This window comes from Capricornis sumatraensis, chromosome 14 (assembly GCF_032405125.1).
Source record: "Capricornis sumatraensis isolate serow.1 chromosome 14, serow.2, whole genome shotgun sequence".
In the NCBI taxonomy this organism is placed as follows: domain Eukaryota; kingdom Metazoa; phylum Chordata; class Mammalia; order Artiodactyla; family Bovidae; genus Capricornis; species Capricornis sumatraensis.
In genome coordinates, this window is record NC_091082.1 from 14,764,605 (window position 1) to 14,788,138 (window position 23,534).

General features: G+C 37.9%; 1 protein-coding gene across 1 annotated transcript in view; it reads right to left on the reverse strand.

The window, feature by feature from the left end:
- CFH (complement factor H) overlaps positions 1-23,534 on the reverse strand; it is a 110,465-nt gene that overhangs the window by 52,319 nt on the left and 34,612 nt on the right. Inside the window, exons 7-9 of the mRNA XM_068986105.1 lie at positions 20,306-20,479; positions 16,411-16,599; positions 15,814-15,990 (exon numbers count right to left, since the gene is read on the reverse strand). Of these exons, the coding sequence (XP_068842206.1) occupies positions 15,814-15,990; positions 16,411-16,599; positions 20,306-20,479 (540 nt within the window). The remainder of the gene's footprint in view (positions 1-15,813; positions 15,991-16,410; positions 16,600-20,305; positions 20,480-23,534) is intronic.

Here is a 23,534-nt window from a genome sequence, read left to right on the forward strand (position 1 = left end):
CATAGACACCTCAAAACTCACTACTGGGCACTTCATTGCACTCAGAGAGAAGAGATACAGCTCCACCCACCCGAACATGGACTCAAGCTTCCATAACCAGGAAAACTTGACAAGCCAAATGTCCAACCACACCCACAGGGAGCAACCTTCCTTTATTTTTAGTCAACAATAAAGAGGAACCACAAACTTACAGCATACAGAAAGGCCACCCCAAACAGAAAAATCTAAATAAAATGAAAAGGCAGAGAAATATTCAGAAGGTAAAAGAACAGAATAAATCCCCAACAAACCAAACACAAGAGGAAGAGATAGGGAGTCTACCTCAAAAAGAATTCAGAATAATGATAGTAAAGATGATCCAAAATCTTGAAAACAAAATGAAGTTACAGATAAATAGACTAGAAACGAGGATTGAGAAGATGCAAGAATGTTTAACTAGGACCTAGAAGAGATAAAAAAGAATCAATCAATAATGAATACTGCAATAAATAAGATCAAAAGAACTCTGGTGGGAACCAACAGGAGAATAACTGAAGCAGAGGATAGGATAAGTGAGGTAGAAGACAGAATGGTGGAAATAAATGAAGCAGAGAGGAAAAAAGAAAAAAAGAATTTTAAAAAATGAGGACAACATCAGAGACCTCTGGGACAATGTTAAATGCCCCAACATTTGAATCATAGGGGTCCCAGAAGACAAAAAGAAAGGCCATGAGAAAATACTTGAGGAGATAATAGTTGAAAACTTCCTCAAAATATGGCAGGAAATAGGCACCCAAGTCCAAGAAAGCCAGAGGCTCCAAAACAGGATAAACCCAAGGTGAAACACCCCAAGATACACATTAATCAAATTAACCAAGATCAAACACAAAGAGCAAATATTAAAAACAGCAAGGGAAAACCAACAAATAACACACAAGGGGATTCCCATAAGGATAACAGCTGATCTTTCTACAGAAACTCTTCAGGCCAGAAGGGATTGGCAGGACATACTTAAAGTGATGAAAGAGAAAAGCCTACAACCCACATTACTATACCCAGTAAGGACCTCATTCAAATATGAAGGAGAAATGAAAAGCTTTACAGACAAACAAAAGCTGAGAGAATTCATCACCACCAAACCAGCAGTTCAACAAATGATAGAGGAACTTCTCTAGACAGGTAACAAAGAAAAGGTTTATAAGTAAGTAAGTGTTAGTCACTCAGTTATGCCTGACTCTTTGTGACCTCAAGGACAGCAGCCCACCAGGCTCCTGTGTCCATGAGATTTTCCAGGTAAGGATACTGGAGTAGTTTGCCATGTCCATCTCCAGGGGATCTTCCCAAACAAGGGATCGAACCCGGGTCTCCTGCATTGCAGCCAGATTCTTTACCAATTGAGGTACAAGGGAAGCTATTAAGGTTTATTAACTTGAATCCAAAACAACAAAATAAATAGCAATGGAATCATACTTAACAATAATTACCCGAAAATGTAAGTGGGTTGAATGCCCCAACCAAAAGACAAAGACTGGCAGAATGGATACAAAAACAAGACCCCTATATATGCTGCCTACAAGGGACCCACCTCAAAACAAGGGACCCACCTCAAAACAAGGGACACATACAGACTGAAAGTAGAGGGTTGGAAAAATATATTTCAAGCAAATGCAGACCAAAAAAAGCAGGAGGAGCAATACTCATATCAGACAAAATAGACTTTGAAATAAAGGCCATGAAAAATTACAAAGAAAGACACTAAATAATGATCAAAGGATCAATCCAAAAGAAGATATAACAATTATAAATATATATGCACCCAACATAAGCACACCGCAATATGTAAGGCAAATGCTAACAAGTGTGAAAGGGGAAATTAACAGTAACACAATAATAGTGGGAGACTTTAATATCCCACTCACACCTATGGATAGATCAACTAAACAGAAAATTAGCAAGGAAACACAAATTATAAATGATACAATGGACTAGATAGACATAATGAATATCTATATGATATTTCACCCCAAAACAATGCATTTCACCTTTTTCTCAACAGCACATGGAACCTTCTACAGGATAGATCACATACTGGGCTAAATCTACCCTTAGTAAATTCAAAAAATTGAAATCATTCCAAGCCTCTTTTCTAATCCCAATGCAGTAAGATTAGATGTCAACTACAGGGGAAAAAAAAAAAAAAACTATTAAAAATACAAATATATGGAGTCTAAGCAAAATGCTTCTGAATAACCAACAAATCACAGAAGAAATTTAAAATGAAATCAAAATATCCATAGAAACGAATGAAAATGAAAACACAACAACACAAAACCTAAGGGATTCAGTAAAAGCAGTGCTAAGGGGAAGGTTCATAGCATTACAAGCTTACCTCAAGAAATAAGAGAAAAATCAAATAAATAACCTAACTGTACACCTAAAGCAACCAGAAAAAGAAATGAAGAACCCCAGGGTTAGTAGAAGGAAAGAACTCATAAAAATTAGGGCAGAAGTAATTGAAAAAGAAACAAAGGAGACTATAGCAAAAATCAACATAACTAAAAGCTGGTTCTTTGAGAAGATAAATAAAATAGAAAAATCATTAGCCAGACTCACCAAGAAACAAAGGGAGAAAAATCAAATCAACAGAATTAGAAATAAAAATGGAGAAATCACAACAGACAACACAGAAATACAAAGGATCATAAGAGATTACTATCAGCAATTTTATAACAATAAAATGGACCACTGGGAAGACATGGATGAATTCTTAAAAAAGTCTAACCTTCCAAAACTGAACCAGGAAGAAAGATAAAATCTTAACAGACCCATCACATGCACAGAAATGAAACTGTAATCAGTAATCTTCCAGTAAACAAAAGCCCAAGACCAGATGGCTTCACAGCCGAATTCTACCAAAAATTTAGAGAAGACCTAACACCTATCCTACTCAAATTATTCCAGGAAATTGCAGAGGAAGGTAAATTGCCAAACTCGTTCTATGAAGCCACCATCACCCTAATACCGAAACCAGACAAAGATGCCACAAAAAAACGAAAACTACAGACCAATATCACTGATGAACATAGATGCAAAAATCCTTAAAAAAATTCTAGCAAATAAAATCCAACAACATATTAAAAAATCATACATCATGACCAAGTGGGCTTTATCCCAGGATGCAAGGATTCTTCAATATTCACAAATTAATCAATGTGATACACAATATTAACAAATTAAAAGATAAAAACCATATGATTATCTCAATATATGCAAAGAAAGCTTTTGACAAAATTCAACATCCATTTATGATAAAAAAAAAAAACCCTCCAGAAAGCATGCATAGAAGGAACATAACTCAGAATGATAAAGGCCATATATGATAAACTCACAGCAAACATTACCCTCAAAGGTGAAAACTTGAAAGCATTTTCCCTAAAGTCAGGAACAAGAGAAAGGTGCCCACTCTCACTACCACTATTCAACATAATTTTGGAAGTTTTAGCCATAGAAATCAGAGGAGAAAACAGAAATAAATGGAATCCAGATTGGGAAAAAGTAGTAAAACTCTCACTATTTGCAGATGACATGATCCTCTTCATAGAAAATCCTAAAGACACTACCAGAAAATTACTAGAGCTAGTCAATGAATATAGTAAAGTTGCAGGATATAAAATTAACACACAGAAATCCCTTGCATTCCTATACGCTAACAATCAGAAAACGGAAAGAGAAATTAAGGAAACAATTCCATTCATCAGTGCAATGAAAACAATAAAATAGTTAGGAATAAATCTTCCTAAAGAAACAAAAGACATATATATAGAAAACTATAAAACATTGATGGAAAAACTCAAAGAACACAAATCGATATAGAAATATACCCTGTTCATGGATCAAAAGTATCAATATAGTAAAAATGAGTATACAACAAAAAGCAATCTATAGATTCAAAGCAATTCCTATCAAGCTACTAACAGCATTTTTCAGAAAACAGGAATAAATAAATTCACAATTTGTATGGAAATACAAAAAAATCTCGAATAGCCAAAGAAATCTTGAGAAAGAAGAATGGAACTGGAGGAATCAACCTACCTGACTTTAGACTATATTACAAAGCTACAGTCCATAAGACAGCATAGTACTGGCACAATGCCAAAAACATAGATCAATGGAACAAGATAGAAAGCCCAGAGATAAACCCACACACCTATGGAAACCTTATCTTTGACAAAGGAGGCAAGAATATACAATGGAGAGAAGACAATCTCTTTAACAAGTGGTGCTGGGAAAACTGGTCAACCACTTGTAAAAGAATGAAACTAGAACACTTTCTAACACCATACACAAAATTAAACTCAAAATGGATTAAAGATCTAAATGTAAGACCAGAAACTATAAAACTCCTAGAGGAAAACATGGGCAAAACACACTCTGACATAAATCATAGCAAGATCCCCTATGACCCACCTCCCAGAGTAATGGAAACAGAAGCAAAAATAAACAAATGGGACCTAATTAAACTTAAAAGCTTTTGCACAACGAAGTAAACTATAAGTAAGTTGAAAAGATACCCTTCAGAATGGGAGAAAATAATAGCAAATGAAGCAACTGACAAGGAATTATTCCCCAAAATATACAAGCAGCTCATGCAGATCAATTTACAGAAAAACAAATGACCCAATCAAAAAATGGGTCAAGGAACTAACAGACGTTTCTCCAAAAAGACATACAGATGGCTAACAGACACATGAAAAGATGTTCAACACTACTCATTATCAGAGAAATGCAAATTAAAATCACAATGAGGTACCATCTCATGCTGGTCAGAAAGGCTGCCATCAAAAAGTCTACAAACAATAAATGCTGGAGAGTTTGGAGAAAAGGGAACCTTCTTACACTGCTTGTGGGAATGTAAACTAGCACAGCCACTATGGAGAACAGTGTGGAGATTCCTTAAAAAACTGGAAATAGAACTGCCATATGATCCAGCAATCCCACTGCCGGGCATACACACTGAAGAATCCAGAATTGAAAGAGACACATGTACCCCATTGTTCATCGTAGCACTGTTTACAATAGCTAAGACATGAAAGCAACACAGATGCCCACTGGCAAATTAATGGATAAGAAAGCTGTGGTAATGGTATACACAATGGAATACTACTCAGTGATTTAAAAACGCATTTGAATCAGTTCTAATGAAGTGGATGAAAATGGAGCCTATTGTACAGAGTGAAGTAAGTCAGAAAGAAAACACCAGTACAGTATATTAAGGCATATGTATAGAATTTAGAAATATGTTAATGATGACCCTAAATGTGAGACAGCGAAAGAGATAGGATGTAAACCATAGACTTTTGAACTCTGTGGGAGAAGGCAAGGGTGGGATGATTTAAGAGAATAGCATTGAAACATGTATATTATAATATGTGAAATAGATTGCCAGTCCAGGTTCGATGCATGAGACAGGGCCTCAGGGCCAGTGCACTGGGATGACTTTGAGGGAAGGGATGGGGAGGGAGGTGGGAGGTGGCTTCAGGATGGGAGACACATGTATACTCTTGGCTGATTCATGTCAACATATGGCAAAAACCACTACAATATTGTAAATTAATGAGCCTCCAATTAAATTAAATAAATTAATTTTAAAAATGCTATAGGAACATGCAGCATTAGATTATAACAGTAAAAGGCTAATAGCAATATATAAATAATTACTTTAAATGTAAATGGATTAAACTTTCCAACTAAAAGACACAGATTGGCTGAATGGATAGAAAACAAGACCCATATATAGGCTTTCTTCAAGAGACCCACTTCAGACCTAGAGACACATACAGACTGAAAGTAAAAGGATAGAAAATATATTCCATGCACATGGAAATGAAAAGGAAGTTGGAGAGGCAATTCTCATTTCTGACAAAATTGACTGTAAAATAAAGAATATGATACAAGATAAACAAGGGACATTACATAATGATCAAGGAATCAATCCCAAAAGAAGACAAAATTCTAAGCATCTATGTACCCAGCATAGAAGCACCTCAGTACATAAGTCAAATACTAACAAACATAAAAAGTGAAACTGACAGCAACACAATAATGGTAAGGGATGTTAACATCCCAGTTATACCAATGGGCAGATCATCAAAATAGAAAATTAATAAGGAAACACAAACCATAAATGAAACATTAGACCAAAGGGACCTAATCGATTCAGCATTTTCCACACAAATCCAAAAGAAGACACTTTCTTCTCAAGTGTGCTTGGAACATTTTCCAGGATAGACTATCAGATCAGATCAGTCACTCAGTCATGTCCGACTTTTTGCAACCCCATGCACTGCAGCATGCCAGGCCTCCCTGTCCATCACCATCTACCAGAGTTCACTCAAAATCACATCCATCGAGTCGGTGATGCCATCCAGCCATCTCATCCTCTGTTGTACCCTTCTCCTCCTGACCCCAATCCCTCCCAGCATCAGAGTCTTTTCCAATGAGTCAACTCTTCACATGAGGTGGCCAAAGTACTGAAGTTTCAGCTTTAGCATCATTCTTTCCAAAGAAATCCCACGGCTGATCTCCTTCAGAATGGACTGGTTGGATCTCCCTGCAGTCTAAGGGACTCTCAAGAGTCTTCTCCAACACCACAGTTCAAAAGCATCAATTCTTCAGCGCTTAGGTTTCTTCACAGTCCAACTCTCACATCCATACATGACCAATGGAAAAATCATAGCCTTGACTTGAAAGAACTTTGCTGGAAAAGTAATGTCTCTGGTTTTCAATATGCTACCTAGGTTGGTCATAACTTTCCTTCCAAGGAGTAAGTGTCTTTTAATTTCATGGCTGCAGTCACCATCTGCAGTGATTTTGGAGCCCCTCAAAGTAAAGTCTGACACTTTTTCCACTGTTTCCCCATCTATTTCTCATGAAGTGATGGGACCAGATGTCATGATCTTCGTTTGTTGAGCTTTAAGCCAACTTTTTCACTCTTCTCTTTCACTTTCATCAAGAGTCTTTTTAGCTCCTCTTCATTTTCTGCCATAAGGGTGGTATCATCTGCATATCTGAGGTTATTGATATTTCTCCCGGCAATCTTGATTCCAGTGTGTGCTTCTTCCAGCCCAGCATTTCTCATGATGTACTCTGCATAGAAGTTAAATAAGCAGGGTGACAATATACAGCCTTGATGTACTCCTTTTCCTATTTGGAAACAGTCTGTTGTTCCATGTCCAGTTCTAACTTTCGCTTCCTGACCTGTATATACGTTTCTCAAGAGGAAGGTCAGGTAGTCTGTTATTCCTATCTCTTTCAGAATTTTCCACAGTTTATTGTGATCCTCACAGTCAAAGGCTTTGGCATAGTCAATAAAGCAGAAATAGATGTTTTTCTGGAACTCTCTACCTTTTTCCATGATCCAGCGCATGTTGGCAATTTGATCTCTGCTTCCTCTGCCTTTTCTAAAACTAGCTTAAACATCTGGAAGTTCACGGTTCACATATTGCTGAAGCCTGGCTTGGATAATTTTGAGCATTACTTTACTAGCATGTGAGATGAGTGCAATTGTGTGGTAGTTTGACCGTTTTGGGGCATTTCCTTTCTTTGGAATTGGAATGAAAACTGACCTTTTCCAGTCCTGTGGCCACTGCTGAGTTTTCCAAATTTGCTGGCAGATTGAGTGCAGCACTTTCACAGCATCATCTTTCAGGATTTGAAATAGCTCAACTGGAATTCCATCATCTCCACTGTAAAGGAGCAATATTACATAGGAACCTGGAATGTCAGGTCCATGAATCAAGGCAAATTGGAAGTGGCCAAACAGGAGATGGCAAGAGTGAACATCGACATTCTAGGAATCAGCGAACTAAAATGGACTGGATTGGATTAATTTAACTCAGATGACCATTATATCTACTACTGTGGGCAGGAATCTCTTAGAAGAAATGGAGTAGCCATCATGGTTAACAAAAGAGATTGAAATGCAGTACTTGGATGCAATCTCAAAAATGACAGAATGATCTCTGTTCGTTTCCAAGGCAAACCATTCAATATCACAGTAATCCAAGTCTATGCCCCAACCAGTAACGCTGAAGAAGCTGAAGTGGAACGGTTTTATGAAGACCTACATGACCTTATAGAATGAACACCCAAGAAAAAGAGGGTAGACTATATTTGGGCCAAAAGTCAAACCTCAATAAATGATTAAACATTGAAATTCTATGAACCGTTTTTTCTGTCCACAATACTATGAGACTAGATATCGATTACAGTAAAAAACACAAACACTTGGAGATTAAACAATATGCTTTTACATAATGAACAAGTAAGTGAAGAAATCAAATGGGAAATCAAAGAATTCTTGAAACAAATGACAATGAAAACATGACAACTCAAAACCTATGGAATGCAACAAAACAGTCCTAAGAGGGAAGTTTATAGCATTAAAAAAAAAAGAAGAAGAAAAACATCAAATAGACAACCTAACTTTACACCTAAAACAACTGGATAAAGAAGGACATAAAAAAAAAAAGTTAGTAGAAGGAAAGAAATCCTACAGATCAGATCAGAAATAAATGAAAAAGAAATGAAGGAACAATGGTAAAGATTAATAAAACTAAAAGGTGCTTCTTTGAGAAGATAAATAAAATTGTCAATTAGTCAAATCCATCAAGAAAAAAAGGGAGAAAAATCAAATCCACAAAATTAGGAATGAGAAAGGAGAGGGTAACAGACAACACAGAAATACAAAGGATCATAAAGGGTTACTATAAGCAACTATATGCCAATAAAACTGACAACATCTATTCTTAGAAAAGTTCAATCTACCAAGACTGAACCAGGAAGAAATAGAAATTATGAACAAGCCAATTACATGCACTGAAATTGAAAATGTGATTTAAAAAACTCCCAGAAAATTGAAGCACAGGGCCGGATAGTTTCACAGGTGAATTCTCTCAAACATTTAGAGAAGAGCTAATGCCTATTCTTATAAAAACTCTTTTAAAAAACTGCAGAGGAAGGAACACTTCCAAACTCATTCTATAAGGCCATCATCACCCTAATACCAAAACCAGACAAAGACAAAATAAAAAAGAAAATTACAGGCCAATATCAGTGATGAAAATAGATCGAAAAATCCTCAACAAAACTCTAGCAAACAGAATTCAAAAATACATTAAAAAGATAGCACACTATGATCAAGTTGTGTTAATCCCAAAGATGCAAGCATTATACTTGTGTATATCCATCAATGTGATATACCATATTAACAAACTGCAAGATAAAACCATATGGCCATCTCAATAGAGGCAGAAAAAGCTTTTGAAAAATTTCAGTACCCATTTATGATAAATACTCTTCAAAAAATGAGCAAAGAAGGAACCTACCTCAACATAATAAAAGCCATATATGAGAAACCCAGAGCAAACATTATTCTCAAAGGTGAAAAACTGAAAGCATTCCCTCTGAGATCAGGAAAAGACAAGGGTGCCCACTCTCACCACTATTAGACAACATTGTTTGGAAGCCCTCGCAACAGCAATCACAGAAGAAAAAGAAATAAAAGGAATCCAGATTGGAAAAGAAGAAGCAAAACTCTCATTGTTTGCAGACAGACGATACTATACATAGAAAATCCTAAAGACGTTCAGAAAATTACTAGAGGTAATCAGCGAATTTAGCAAACTGACAGCATAGAAAATGAATACACAGAAATCACTTGCATTCCTCTGTACTAACAATGAAACATCAGAAAGAGAAATTAAGGTATCAATACCATTTACCATTGCAACAAAAAGAATAACATGCCTAGGGAAAAAACCTAAGGAGACATAAGAGCTGTATACAGAAAAGTACAAGACACTGAGGAAAGAAATCAAAGACAACATAAAGAGATGGAGAGCTATTCCATGTTCCTGGGTTAGAAGAATCAACATTATGAAAATGACTATACTACCAAATATAATCAGAAGATTCAATGCAATCTGTATCAAAATACCAATGCTATTTTTCACAGAACTAGAACAAAAAGTCACAATTCATATGGAAACACAAAAGACCTGAATAGCCAAAGCAATCTTGAGAAAGAAAAATAAAGCTAGAGGAATCAGCCTTCCTGACTTCAGACTGACTACAAAGCTACAGTTATCCAGACAGTATGGTACTGGCAGAAAAACAGAAATATAGACCAATGGAACAAGATAGAAAGCCCAGAGATTAACCCATACACCTATGAATAACTTATGTTTGACAAAAGAGACAAGAATATACCATGGGGCAAATAGAGGGTCTTTCATAAGTGCTGCTGGGAAAACTTTGACAGCTACATGGAAAAGAATGAAATCAGACTACTTTCTAACACCATACACAAAGATAAACTCAAAATGGATGGAAAACACAGGCAGAGCACCCTATGTCATAAATCACAGCAAGATCCTCTATGACCCACCTCCTAGAGTAGTGGAATAAAAATGAAGATAATCAAGTGGGACATAATTAAACTTAAAAGCTTCTCCACAGCAAAGGAAACTATGAATAAGGTGAAAAGACAATGCTCAGAATGGGGGGAAAAAAATAGCAAATGAAATAACTGACAAAGGATTAACTTCCAAAACATACAAGCAGCTCATACAAATCAATACCAGAAAAACAAACAACCCAATCAAAAAGTGGGAAAAAGACCTAAACAGACATTTGTCTAAAGACCTAAAATGGCTAATAAATGCATGAATATATTCACAATATCACTATTAGAGAAATGCAAGTCAAAACTACAATGAGACATCACTTCACACCAGTCAGGATGACCATCATTAAAAAGTCTACAAACAATAAATGCTGGAGAAGGTGTGAAGAAAAGGGAACCCTCTTGCACTGTTAGTGGGAATGTAAATTGATATAGCCACTATAAAGAACAGTATGGAGAGTACTTACAAAGCCAGGAGTAAAACCACTATATGACCCACCAACCCCACTCCTAGGTATATACCCTGAGGGAACCAAAATTGAAAAAGACACATGTACCCCAATGTTCCCTGAAGTTCTATTTACAACAGCTAGGACATGGAAGCAACATAGATGTCCACAGATTAATAGATAAAGAAGCTGTGCTACATACATACAGTGGAATATTACTCGGTCATAAAAAGGAATGCACTTGAGTCAGTCCTAAAGAGGTGGATGAACATACAGCCTAGTATACAGAGTGAAGTAAGTCAGAAAGAGAAAAACAAATATCGTATACTAACACATATACATGGAATCTAGAGATATTGTACTGATAAGCCTATTTGCACAGCAGCAGTAGAGACACAGACACTGAGAACAGACTGATGGACACGGCTGGCAGGGAGGAAGTAGGGGGTGGCATGTATGGAGAGGGTTAGCATGCAAACTTAAACTACCGTATGTAAAATAGCCAATGGGAATTTGCTGTATGACTCAAGGAATTCAATCCAGAGCTCAGTAACAACCTAGAAGGATGGGATGGGCAGGGAAATGGGAGGGATGTTCATGTGGGAGGGGACATGGGAAAATCTATGGCTGATTCTTGTTGATGTTTGGTAGAACCCAACATAATACTGTAAAGTAAGTATACTTCAATTAAAAATAAATAAATATAAAATAAACAACCACTCACCCCTGAAATTCAATATGCCCATGGACCCAGGAGGAGGCTCGCTCATGCATGCATGAGGTAAAAGGCAGACAGATCTCTGTCTTGACTGTGATGCCTACAGTGGCTCATGAACTATCTCAATTCCTCCTCAGCTGCACTCTAGCAGTCCTGGAAAACCTATCTTTAAAATTCATGCATGGACCTAAGTCCTTCTGTGAAACTCCAGGTATTGACAAGTGGACCTCTGTCTGCTTCATTCACACACCCTTCCACCCTGTGGCCAGATCCCGGTGGTTACAACTGACCCAGAGGGAAGAGCAACCTTTGACAGACCACCAGTGAGCTCGCACATAAATTTGGCTTAAATCTGTGGCCCAGAACAAGAACACAAGATTAGTAGCACTGAAACATATATATTGTCATATGTGAAGCGGATTGCCAGTCCAGGTTTGATGCATGAGACAGGGTGCTCAGGGATGGTGCACTGCAATAATCCTGAGGGATGGGATTGGGAGAGAGGTGATTGGGGGGGGGGGGTTCAGGATGGGGAACACATGTACGCCCATGGCTGATTCATGTCACTGTATGGCAAAAACCACTACAATATTGTAAAGTAATTAGCCTCCATTTAAAATAAAAAATTTTTAAGTAAAAAAAATAATTAAAAAAAGATGTAGTGCTACTTTGGGGGAAACAAAGGACAGGCTGTCAGTACCATTTCTTGTGCACTAATGTATCTAGACAAGACATACAAGCACAGGAATTCTGACAAAACAGGGATGAGAAGTGTCAGCAGGTCCACTACAGAAGATCCGAAATAGCTGTGGAGTCTCTAGCAGGGTTGAAGGAAGTTGTCTCTCACCCAAAGGAGACTGGAACTTTAATTGGAAAAACAGCACCACAAAACTTTAAGGAACATGAACAACATGTATAAAACAAAGTATAAAAATCTTCAGTATTCACATCCAATTGGCAATGTGTGATTTATTCAGTGAAGAATTCAAAATAGCCATTTTAAATAACTCAGTGTGCTATAGAAAATACAGTAAGATACTTGAACAAAAGCAGGAAAACAATAAACAATGGACAAAACAAGCAGTTTAATAAAAATATACAAATCATAAAAAACGGAAACTCTGGTGCTGAAGGTTCCAAGGATGAAATGAAAAAATTCATTAAAGAGCATCAACCACAGAGTCAAAAAGGTAGAAGAATCTGTGAGACAGATGATATATCAAAGTTACCCTGTCTAGGGAGATTAAAAACAAAATTAAATTTAAAAAAAAAGAATGAAAAAGAACAAAGAAAGGCTACATGATCTATGCTACATTGAAAACAGAACTGATTTGCAAATTACTGAAGTTCCAGGAGGAGAAAAGGAGATGAGGCAGAAAACATATTTAAGGAGTAATGTCTGAGAACTTCCCAAATCAAGGATGCTATTTGAATATCTAAGTTCAGGAAGCTTACAGGTGACCAAACCAAATCAACTTAAAAAATCCTCTACAAAACACGTTTATAATAAAGTTGCAAAAATCAAAGAAAAATAGAGAAGCCTTCAAGCAGCATGAAGAAAAAACAAACAAGCTAACAAAACAAAAACCTTGAAATTTACTAAGAAGCCTTCATTTGGATCTTAGCAAATCTCTCAGCAGAAACCTACTCGGCCAGGAGAAAGTGGGATGATATATTCCAAGTGTTGAAAGAAAAAACTACCAAAGAAGAAGACTTGAAAATATCATTCAGAAAAGAAAAGAATATAAAGATTTCACCAGACCAACAAATACTGAGGAAAGAGGACACAACTAGACTTTCCTTGAGGAGGGCATGGCAACCCACTCCAGTATTCTTGCCTGGAGAACCCCATGGAGGGACGAGCCTGGCGGGCTGCTGCCCACAGGGTCACAAAGAGTCAGACACAGCTGAGGTAACTGAGCAGGCACACAGACCTTCCTTACTGAAACACTAAAAGGAATTATTGAAGCTGAAATAAAAGAATGCTAATTCATTCCATGAAATTACCTAGTACACTGGTAAATTTAAGTGCACACTCACATTCAGAACACTGCAGTACCTGGATATGGAATGTTAAACACAGCTATTTAAGAGTTAAAGGACAGGAATATAAAAATTACTATAGCTACAATTATTTTTTAATTAAGTACACATTATAAAGAGAGGTAAATCATGATATCAAAAAGATAAAATGGAGAAGGGTAAAAGGAAGGAGATTTAATATGTGGATGATGTTCATATATTATCAGCATAAAATACAGTGCTCTCTCTGTAAGGAATTTTACGTAAATCTCAAGGTAAACGAAGCAAGAATCCATACTAGATTCACAAATGGTAAAGAAAAGTTTATTAAATGCCTCCTACTACTACAAAAATCATGAATTCAAAGTGGCAAGCCATCAGAGGAAGGAAAGAATTCAGAAACTATAAAACATCCTGTAAAATAAAAAAGATAATATTAATACATCCTTATCTATCAATAATTACTCTAAATATAAAGGATTGCATGTTTGCATGCTAAGTCACTACAGTTGTGTCTGACTCTTTGAGACTCAATGGACTATAGCCCTCCAGGCTCCTCTGTCCATGGGATTTCCCAGGCAAGAATACTGGAGTGGGTTGCCATTTCCTTCTCCACTGTTCTCTTCTACCTCAATGAAATTCTTAAGCAATTATTTGAATTACTTATCAGACAAATCGTCCATATCTATTATTTGGGGTCAGTAACTGAAAAACTATTGTATTTCTCTGTTAACATTTTAGTCCTTTGATGTCTATGTCCATTGAAGTCTCAAGTTGCTGTGTTTGCATTTAAAGAAGCAGTCACTCCCTCCAGTCTTTACAGACTGACCTGGGGAGGGAAGTACACTGTCACATTGATAGGGATTTTGAGACTATTCAGACATTTTTAAAGGAGACACCTGTCCCATGTACTCAACTCCTCCTAGGAAAGAATTCTGAAGCTCATATGCTTCTATCCACGCAGCACAGACAGTCTCTGTGCCGACAGTTTCCTGGCTGCTTCCCTGGGGCAATGCCAAATGCTCACATTCATGTGCTTTCTCACAGACCCACGGGGACAGGATGGCTTCTAGATGTCCCACAGGCCATCTGCAAAGGTCTAGGTGCCACCATGGGGACTTACACAGGGAGCTGGCCCTGGGGAGGGGATGTAGATGAGATGAGGGGCCCAGGAGTGAGCAGAACCACAAGCACCATGTCTGCAATGGTTTGGGGCTCCCTGGTGGGGTCTCCACGTGGTCAGTAGAACCCATGTTCCTTGAAGAATTCTAGCCCTGGATGCTGTGCTCCTGGCCTCTCCCCATCCCAGCCATGTAGGTGACCCCAATGGTCTGGATAAGGGGAGAGAGAAGAGGGCTGGAAGATGAGGATGCATCACTTGCTCACACGCTTTTATTTTCCCCACAGGTAAAATCCTGTGCTGAGGGGTCTGTCTTGGCACTAAGCAGTGCCACCTCAGGGGCAAAACGAGGCTACTGCTCTAACCTTCAGTGAGAAATCCAGTCTTCAATCTTTGTGCTCTAGCAGCATGCTGCCGTTTCTCTGCTAGACTCCTGGACCCCCACAAAGATCCTCTTATCCACAAATGATGGTCAAAGTCTGTGTTTATATCAGGAGAGACAGTGAGACTCCTAACATCTTTCTGACCTCACTCTGTTATTACAGGTTTCTTCTTTGTGGATCTTTTCCTATTTTCTTGACTAATGTCTATCAATAGGTACATGTATTTTGTTATATGGAGAAGGCAATGGCACCCCACTCCAGTACTCTTGCCTGGAAAATCCCATGGGTGGAGGAGCCTGGTAGGCTGCAGTCCATGGGGTCACGAAGAGTCGGACATGACTGAGCAACTTCACTTTCACTTTTCATTTTCATGCATTGGAGAAGGAAAATGGTAATCCACTCCAGTGTTCTTGCCTGGAGAATCCCAGGGATGGGGGGAGCCTGGTGGGCTTCCGTCTCTGGGGTCACACAGAGTCGGACAAAACTGAAGCGACTTAGCAGCAGCAGATTTTGTTACATACTTATCAAGACGTCTATAGGTACACTCATAGACACTTGTAAACAATAAAATAGGTCCGTTGACAAAACAAGAATTTCATATAAACTTTTTGAGTGGATAATACAGCTGAGTCTTAGAAAATTATGAACACACTGGGATCTCAGCCCAGTTTACTCACTGACACGGTTGCATCTGGGAGGAGGAGACCAGCCGCTCTCTGTGCAGGTCATTGTGTTCTGATCATTTTGAAGACTGTAGCCTTCATAGCAGCGAACTTTTACAGTTTCACCCTGTAAATATTTTTCTTCACGATGTGGGTTATATCCATTTTCCAAATAATTGAAAATACATTGTCCTTAGGATCATAAAATTAATATGAAAGAAGTACAACATAAATTTGGGAAAATAGTACATTAAAGATTATAGAATTTACATAAGAATGCATTAGTATTCAAATAAAACATGTAACAATAAAAATGGAAGCTACTACCACATCTGTGGAAAATGAAAACGATAACATTCCATATTATTTGCCTTTAGTTTTATGACTAAAATATGTATAAATGATGCAGATATTCTTGTAAAGTCTCTGTATCTCTCACAGGATTTACATGAAAAGCCTCTAGTAAAGGGAAGTTCTATTGGATATTTTGCTCATAGAACTCATCCCTTGGCCTTACCGTTGTTAGATAATACTTAACTGTACTCACTTGTCAACTTTTGTCTCTTCACTCTTTCAAAGATTATGCATATAAACTTAAAGAGGTTTACTTACTGAGGCACGGTTCTTCTGGAGACCATCCTTGCGCTGTGCAAGTCAGGTGGTCCCAGGAACGTTGTGAAGGAGGCACAAAATACCGATCACAGGAATAGACAAACTGTTGATTTACATATGCTGGAAAGTATCCTCTGTATGAATAATACAGCCATCCATGTTTGATTACTGGATAATTACAAGGTTTCCCTTGGAATAAAAAAAGTAGAAATAATGTTTTACCTCAGTATACAATTTGAATTAATATTTCATCTATGCATTATATCCTTGTTCAGTTAATTACACTCATTGCATTATGCTTTCTAGGGAAAAAAAGTTATAGAAAATTCAGATCATTGAAGTGTATAAGGAACTCCTTGCTAATGAAGATCAAATTATGTCTTGTGGGTCATATTATGTAAAATGTGTATGTGGATTCTCTTGGTAGGAAACTATTACAGACCTATTAAATAAATTCTCCTTAAGTACAGAAGTCCCAACCTTGGTTGACTACATTAGCATCTTAATCAAGAGATGAAAGTACAGATTTTATCTTGTGGCTCATCTGCTTTCTTTTTCTTTCTTCTCCATTCTCATCAGAAACCAGAACCCTGACATTTATTTTCATACCAAGTCAATGTAGGAATCAAACAGATTTTTTTACAATTATCATTCATTAGTTTACTTTTCTGTTTATTGGAAATATGTGATATATAGAGAGAACCACAACAATTTTTCATTGATCAGATCACACAGAGTAACATTCTTATTTATCCATCAAACTAGACATTAAGATATCTTTTCCCTTGCTTGTCTAATCAGAGAAATGAACAATGAATAATTCTTAATATTTAAATGGTTAAGATGAAGGGAAACCCTTGTCACTTATGGTCTAAATTTAATTGGAGAATGATGTATTTTTCAGTATTTCTTACAAATATTCTAAATGAGGTATAACATAATTACATTTTATTGTTATTAGCATATATTGAGTAATTTTCATGTATATGCTTGCTATGTGAATTATAAAATTTGCTTTTTGCATATCTTAATCCGTTTCTTTAACAAAGACTTGTCAATTATACCCTCTCATGGCCTATGGTCTGCATTTCTCATCACTGATAGATTTCTCCCACTTTTTTGAAGCTTGTCTGCATTTTTAAGTTTGAAATGCTTACATAGTTTGATTCCTCTTAAGTAATAGTTTAGGTTTCTGTCCACTACTTTTTGGAGATTAGAACATTGTCTCTTCAGCCTTGAATTTTACAAATTTCATCATGTATGTTAAGATATGTGTATCTTTCAATAATTCTATGTTGGGCAAGTTTGAGTCTTTGTATTTGCAAGAACCAAGTGAAAAGAATTCAATTAACCTTGTCATTACATTGTAGAGGAGAGATCTGAGTTCTGATGATCTGATTTCAGAATGAGTACATTTATCATTTTGATGCATCATAGAATATGAATACAGTAAAATAATCCTCTGACACTCACTTCCAAAAGGTACACAAAGAGGGCATAATTAAGTAAGCATCATTACTATCACTGGCGTGAGCTATTTTCCTCCTCTCTTATATTTGGGCACATGTGAATCTGTCTTTGTCTCTCTAACCAGATCATTTATTGAAGCACATATAAGAGTCCACTATAGTTAGAATGGCATTGACTTTGTCAGGACTCAGAACAGCCTTATTCTTCTCTTACACTCCTACCAACACAGGTTCAGGTCTCATGAGCAGGCTTGGCTGTCCATCATAATGTTGGCTCAGATTGATCTCAAAATTGATAAAAAGTATTCACTCAGTTTTAAAGTGTTTCTAGTCTTTCTGTACCTCTGCAACTTACTCCAAAGATCCAGGCCCAGAATCTTATAATTTTTAAGTTTAAGTTTTAAATGTCATGTTATTAGGTCCACCCTCACACATGGGAGTCGTTCTGAGTGATGAATTTGTCCTAATATAGGTTCACTTTCAGCACCTGTGTACCATTCCAGATGCATCTCCTTTGCAGCATTAAACTAGCTGATGATACAAAAGAGGAAGGGAACAGGCCTGACAACAAAGTCCTGCATCTGAAAATCAGCTCATCTAATGAAACTATGAATATTGATAAACTATTTAAATAGTTTCCTCATGTTGTCAACAAGAACTTCACAAGGTGCCTTGTGGGATAACCTTGTTGTGATATAAATAGAATTGGGTTGATCTACCATTTTCAAAGGGCTTCCCTATGGCTCAGTGGTGAAGAATCCATCTGCAATGCAGCAGACACAGGAGATGTAGGTTTCATCTGTGGGTCAGAAAGATTCCCCTGGAGAAGGAAATGGCAACCCACTGCAATATTCTTGCCTGGAGAATTCCACAGACAGAGGATCCTGGTAGGCTATAGTCCAAAGGATCACAAAAAGTTGTACATGATTGAGCGACTAAGCACACAGCACCATTTTCATAAATCCATCTTAAACAAGATTAAATATTTTTCTTAAAATTCTTATGCAGATTAAAATCTGTTTCATACTGCTAATACCTTCATTTTAATGGAACTTATGCTTTGAAAATTCATTTTAAACGTATGCTTGGAATTACCATTAAGGTCACTGAACTGTTTTATATCATTACAGTTTTCTTTCATGGAATAACTGGTTTAAGTATGCTGAAATTTTACAGTGTACTGTAAGAAAGAAGATTGTTTAGAGGCAACTTAGAGGAAGTTGAGGAGTAAAGGAAGCATCCCCAGAAAATACTCTGTTCAGCTCACCTGCCATTTTTCTATATTTTATGGTTTTAGGAAAGTCCACAACGCCTTCCACACTCCTCTCTTCAAACATTAGAACCTAAGTCCTCACCACTGAGTGTGCAGTTAGTGTTCATTTCTAAAGAATACACATGACTGAATGACAGTGTGCGACCAAGTCATACCTGGTGTAGAGGATTCCTCCTCCCTCTCTGGGGTCACTGCCCCTGAGGAAAGCTAGCTGTCTCTCAAGTGACCTGCAGAGACGCCCAGCTGGTCAGGTACTGAGGCCTCCCCACAAAGCCAAGACAGTGAGCCAACTTGGAAGCAAAGCCTCCAGCCCAGCTGAGCCTCCAGGTGACAGTGGCCCAGGTCAATACCCTGACTGCCAGCCATGCATAGTGATTCAGAACCAGACAGTGAAGGCCCTTCCTCATTCCTGACCTACAGGAGCTCTAAGAATATGGAGGGGTGTTGTCCTAAGCCAAAATGTTTTCTGGGAAATGTGTTAATTTGGCTATGTATCTAATACAATGGTTTCCCAGTGGGCACAAGTGGTAAAGAAGCCACTTGCCAATGCAGGAGACATAGTACATGCAGGTTTCAATCCCTGAGTTGAGAAGAACACCTGGAAGAGGGCACTCCAGCATTCTTGCCTGGAAAATCCCATGGAGAGCGAAGGTGGCAAAGAGTCAGGCATGACTGAGCAATTTAGCATATGCGCACGCAGGCATCTAAAACAATAGGTGCTATGTGATGATATTTTTACTTAATGGCTTAGATCCAGTATTACAATTATTTTGCATGCTAAGTCGCTTCAGTCGTGTCTAGTTGTTTGTGATCATTGTAGACTATATCCTGCCAAGCTTCTCTGTCCATGGGATTCTCTAGCCAAGAATAGTGGAGTAGGTTGTTAAGAGATTTATATATTCAAAAACACAGCCATATTTTATCTTTGAGTGGCAAAAATGTAAAGAGTTTTTAGTTTACAAAAATGTTTTTATTCCTTATTAGAACTGCCTACTTCAAGAAGCAAATAATGCCTCTAAAAGCCCAGAATTAGCATACAGAGTAAGGCAGATACTTGGATTTGCCCTATGCATAGGGCATGGTGCCCCATTGTTGTATGTTTAAGAGAAAGAAATTTCACAATTAAGAAGGTCAAGATATGAATGGAACATACAAGCACATCTTGGAGCAGGTGCCCAGCCATCTCTGGTACACGTTGCCTCAGTTCCACGGATTTCAGGAATAAAACCCTTTTTACACTCATAAGTGATTTTATCTTGACCTCTGTATTTGCTTAATTCAGGCCTGTACACACCATTTGGAATACGAGGAGGATCACATATTATTTCTGAAAAGACAAAAGGTATGTTCACAGTATAGAAATCACATCCCTTAAAATAATCAATTATATAAAAATATAAAAGTAGATGTTATTAATTTGTTCTTAGTACAGCACAAAAGTCAGTAAAATGAGCATAGCCTCATACCCCTCCTGCTCTATCACTTACATTTCCCTTCACTGTGTTTCTCATCTGATATATCTATACCCTCAGTACTCTTGAACCCTCTTTCTCCACAGTCAACACACACTTCATGATATTCCACATCTGGCAAAGAATTCATGATGTATCACTTCAGCTATTCTTTCCACTTTATGCAAGTTTCTCGGCTTCTGTATTTCTACAAGTACTGCTGGCAAATATTCTCCTCCCTCCAGACACTTGTTGCAATAACACACCCTGTCCTTTTGAAGTAGACTTAAATACAGGGGTTGCATAGGGCAATGAAATGAATGTGGAAGTAATGTTTTCCTTTAGGGAGGGAGTTGAAAAAGTCATTGAATTTTCATATTCCCTTTCCCACAGCTACAGTGATTAAAGAAGAACATGGAAGGTCATACCTCCATTCCCTGATTCTGACAATTAATATAATGAGGAGGGTCCCTGCTGACCTATGTTTTCTGGGAAAATTGTTAATTAAGACTATATATCTAATACAATGGGCTTCCCAGTTGGCACAAGTGGTAAGGAATCCACCTGCCAATGCAGGAGACATAGCAGATGCAGGTTCTGATGAAGGTTGGAAGTGAGCATATATAGAAAATAAACTTTAGTTTTTTAAGCCACTAAGATTTTGGAACACATCATTCTTATTGTAATAAAATAACCTAATCCAGGTTTCAAAACTCCTTTTAGTATACAGACTCAGGTAAAAGGTATCTGTTGTAAATACTGAACTCCACCATTGTAGGGCAGAAGTAGCCATCAGTCAGTTCAGTCACTCAGTTGTGTCTGAATCTGCGACCCCATGAACTGCAGCATGCCAAGCCTCCCTGTACATCACCAACTCTCGCAGTTCACTCAGACTCATATCCATCCAGTTGGTGATGCCATCCAGCCATCTCATCCTCTGTCCTCCCCTCTTCCTCCTTCCCCCAATCCCTCCCAGCATCAGAGTCTTTTCCAATGAGTCAACTCTTCACATGAGGTGGCCAAAGTACTAGTACTAGCTTTAGCATCATTCTTTCCAAAGAAAACCCTTTAGACTGATCTCCTTTAGAATGGACTGGTTGGATCTCCTTGCAGTCCAAGGGACTCTCAAGAGTCTTCGCCAACACCACAGTTCAATAGTATCAATTCTTCGGCACTCAGCTTTCTTCACAGTCCAACTCTCACATCCATATATGACCACTGGAAAAATCATAGCCTTGACTAGATAGACCTTTGTTGGCAAAGCAATGGCTCTGCTTTTCAATATGCTATCTAGGTTGGTCATAACTTTTCTTCCAAGGAGTAAGCATCTTTTAATTTCATGGCTGCAGTCACCATCTACAATGATTTTGGAGCCCATAAAATTAAAGTCTGACACTGTTTCCACTGTTTCCCCATCTATTTCCCATGAAGTGATGGGACCAGATGCCATATCATCGTTTTCTGAATGTTGAGCTTTAAGCCAACTTTTTCATTCTCCTCTTTCACTTTCATCAAGAGGCTCTTTAGTTCCTCTTCACTTTCTGCCATAAGGGTGGTGTCATCTGCATATCTGAGGTTATTTATATTTCTGCTGGCAATCTTGATTCCAGCTTGTGCTTCTTCCAGCCCAGCGTTTCTCATGATGTACTCTGAATAGAAGTTAAATAAGCAGGGTGACAGTATACAGCCTTGACGTACTTCATTTCCTATTTGGAACCAGTCTGTTGTTCCATGTCCAGTTCTAACTGTTGTTTCCTGACCTGCATATAGATTTCTCAAGAGGCAGGTCAGGTGGTCTGGTATTCCCATCTCTTTCAGAATTTTCCAGTTTATTGTGATCCACACAGTCAAAGGCTTTGGCATAGTCAAGAAAGCAGAAATAGATGTTTTTCTGGAACTCTCTTCCTTTTTCCATGATCCAGCGCATGTTGGCAATTTGATCTCTGCTTCCTCTGCCTTTTCTAAAACCAGCTTGAACATCAGGAAGTTCACAGTTCACGTATCACTGAAGCCTGACTTGGAGAATTTTGAGCATTACTTTACTAGCATGTGAGATGAGTGCAATTGTGCAGTAGTTTGAGCATTCTTTGGCATTGCCTTTCTTTGGGACTGGAATAAAAACTGACCTTTTCCAGTCCTGTGACCACTGCTGAGTTTTCCAAATTTGCTGGCAGATTGAGTGCAGCACTTTCAGAGCATTATCTTTCAAGATTTGAAATAGCTCAACTGGAATCCCATCACCTCCACTAGCTTTGTTCGTAGTGATGCTTTCTAAGGCCCACTTGACTTCACATTCCAGGATGTCTAGCTCTAAGTGAGTGATCACACCATCGTGTTTATCTGCATTGTGAAGATCGTTTTTGTACAGTTCTGTGTATTCTTGCCACCTCTTCTTAATATCTTCCCCTTCTGTTAGGTCCATACCATTTCTGTCCTTTATTGAGCCCATCTTTGCATGAAATATTCCCTTGGTATCTCTAACTTTCTTGAAGAGATCTCTAGTCCTTCCAATCTGTTGTTTTCCTTTATTTCTTTGCATTGATCACTAAGGAAGGCTTTCTTATCTCTTCTTGCTATTCTTTGGAACTCTGCATTCAGATGCTTCTATTTTTCTTTTTCTCCTTTGCTTTTCCCTTCTCTTCTTTTCACAGCTATTTGTAATGCCTCCTCAGACAGCCATTTTGCTTTTTTGCATTTCTTTTCCATGGGGATGGTCTTGACCCGTCTCCTGTACAATGTCACCAACCTCCGTCCATAGTTTATCAGGCACTCTGTCTATCAGATCTAGGCCCTTAAATCTATTTCTCACTTCCACTGTATAATCATAAGGGATTTGATTTTGGTCATTCCTGAATGGTCTAGTGGTTTTCCCTAGTTTCTTCAATTTAAGTCTGAATTTGGCAATAAGGAGTTCATGAACTGAGCCACAGT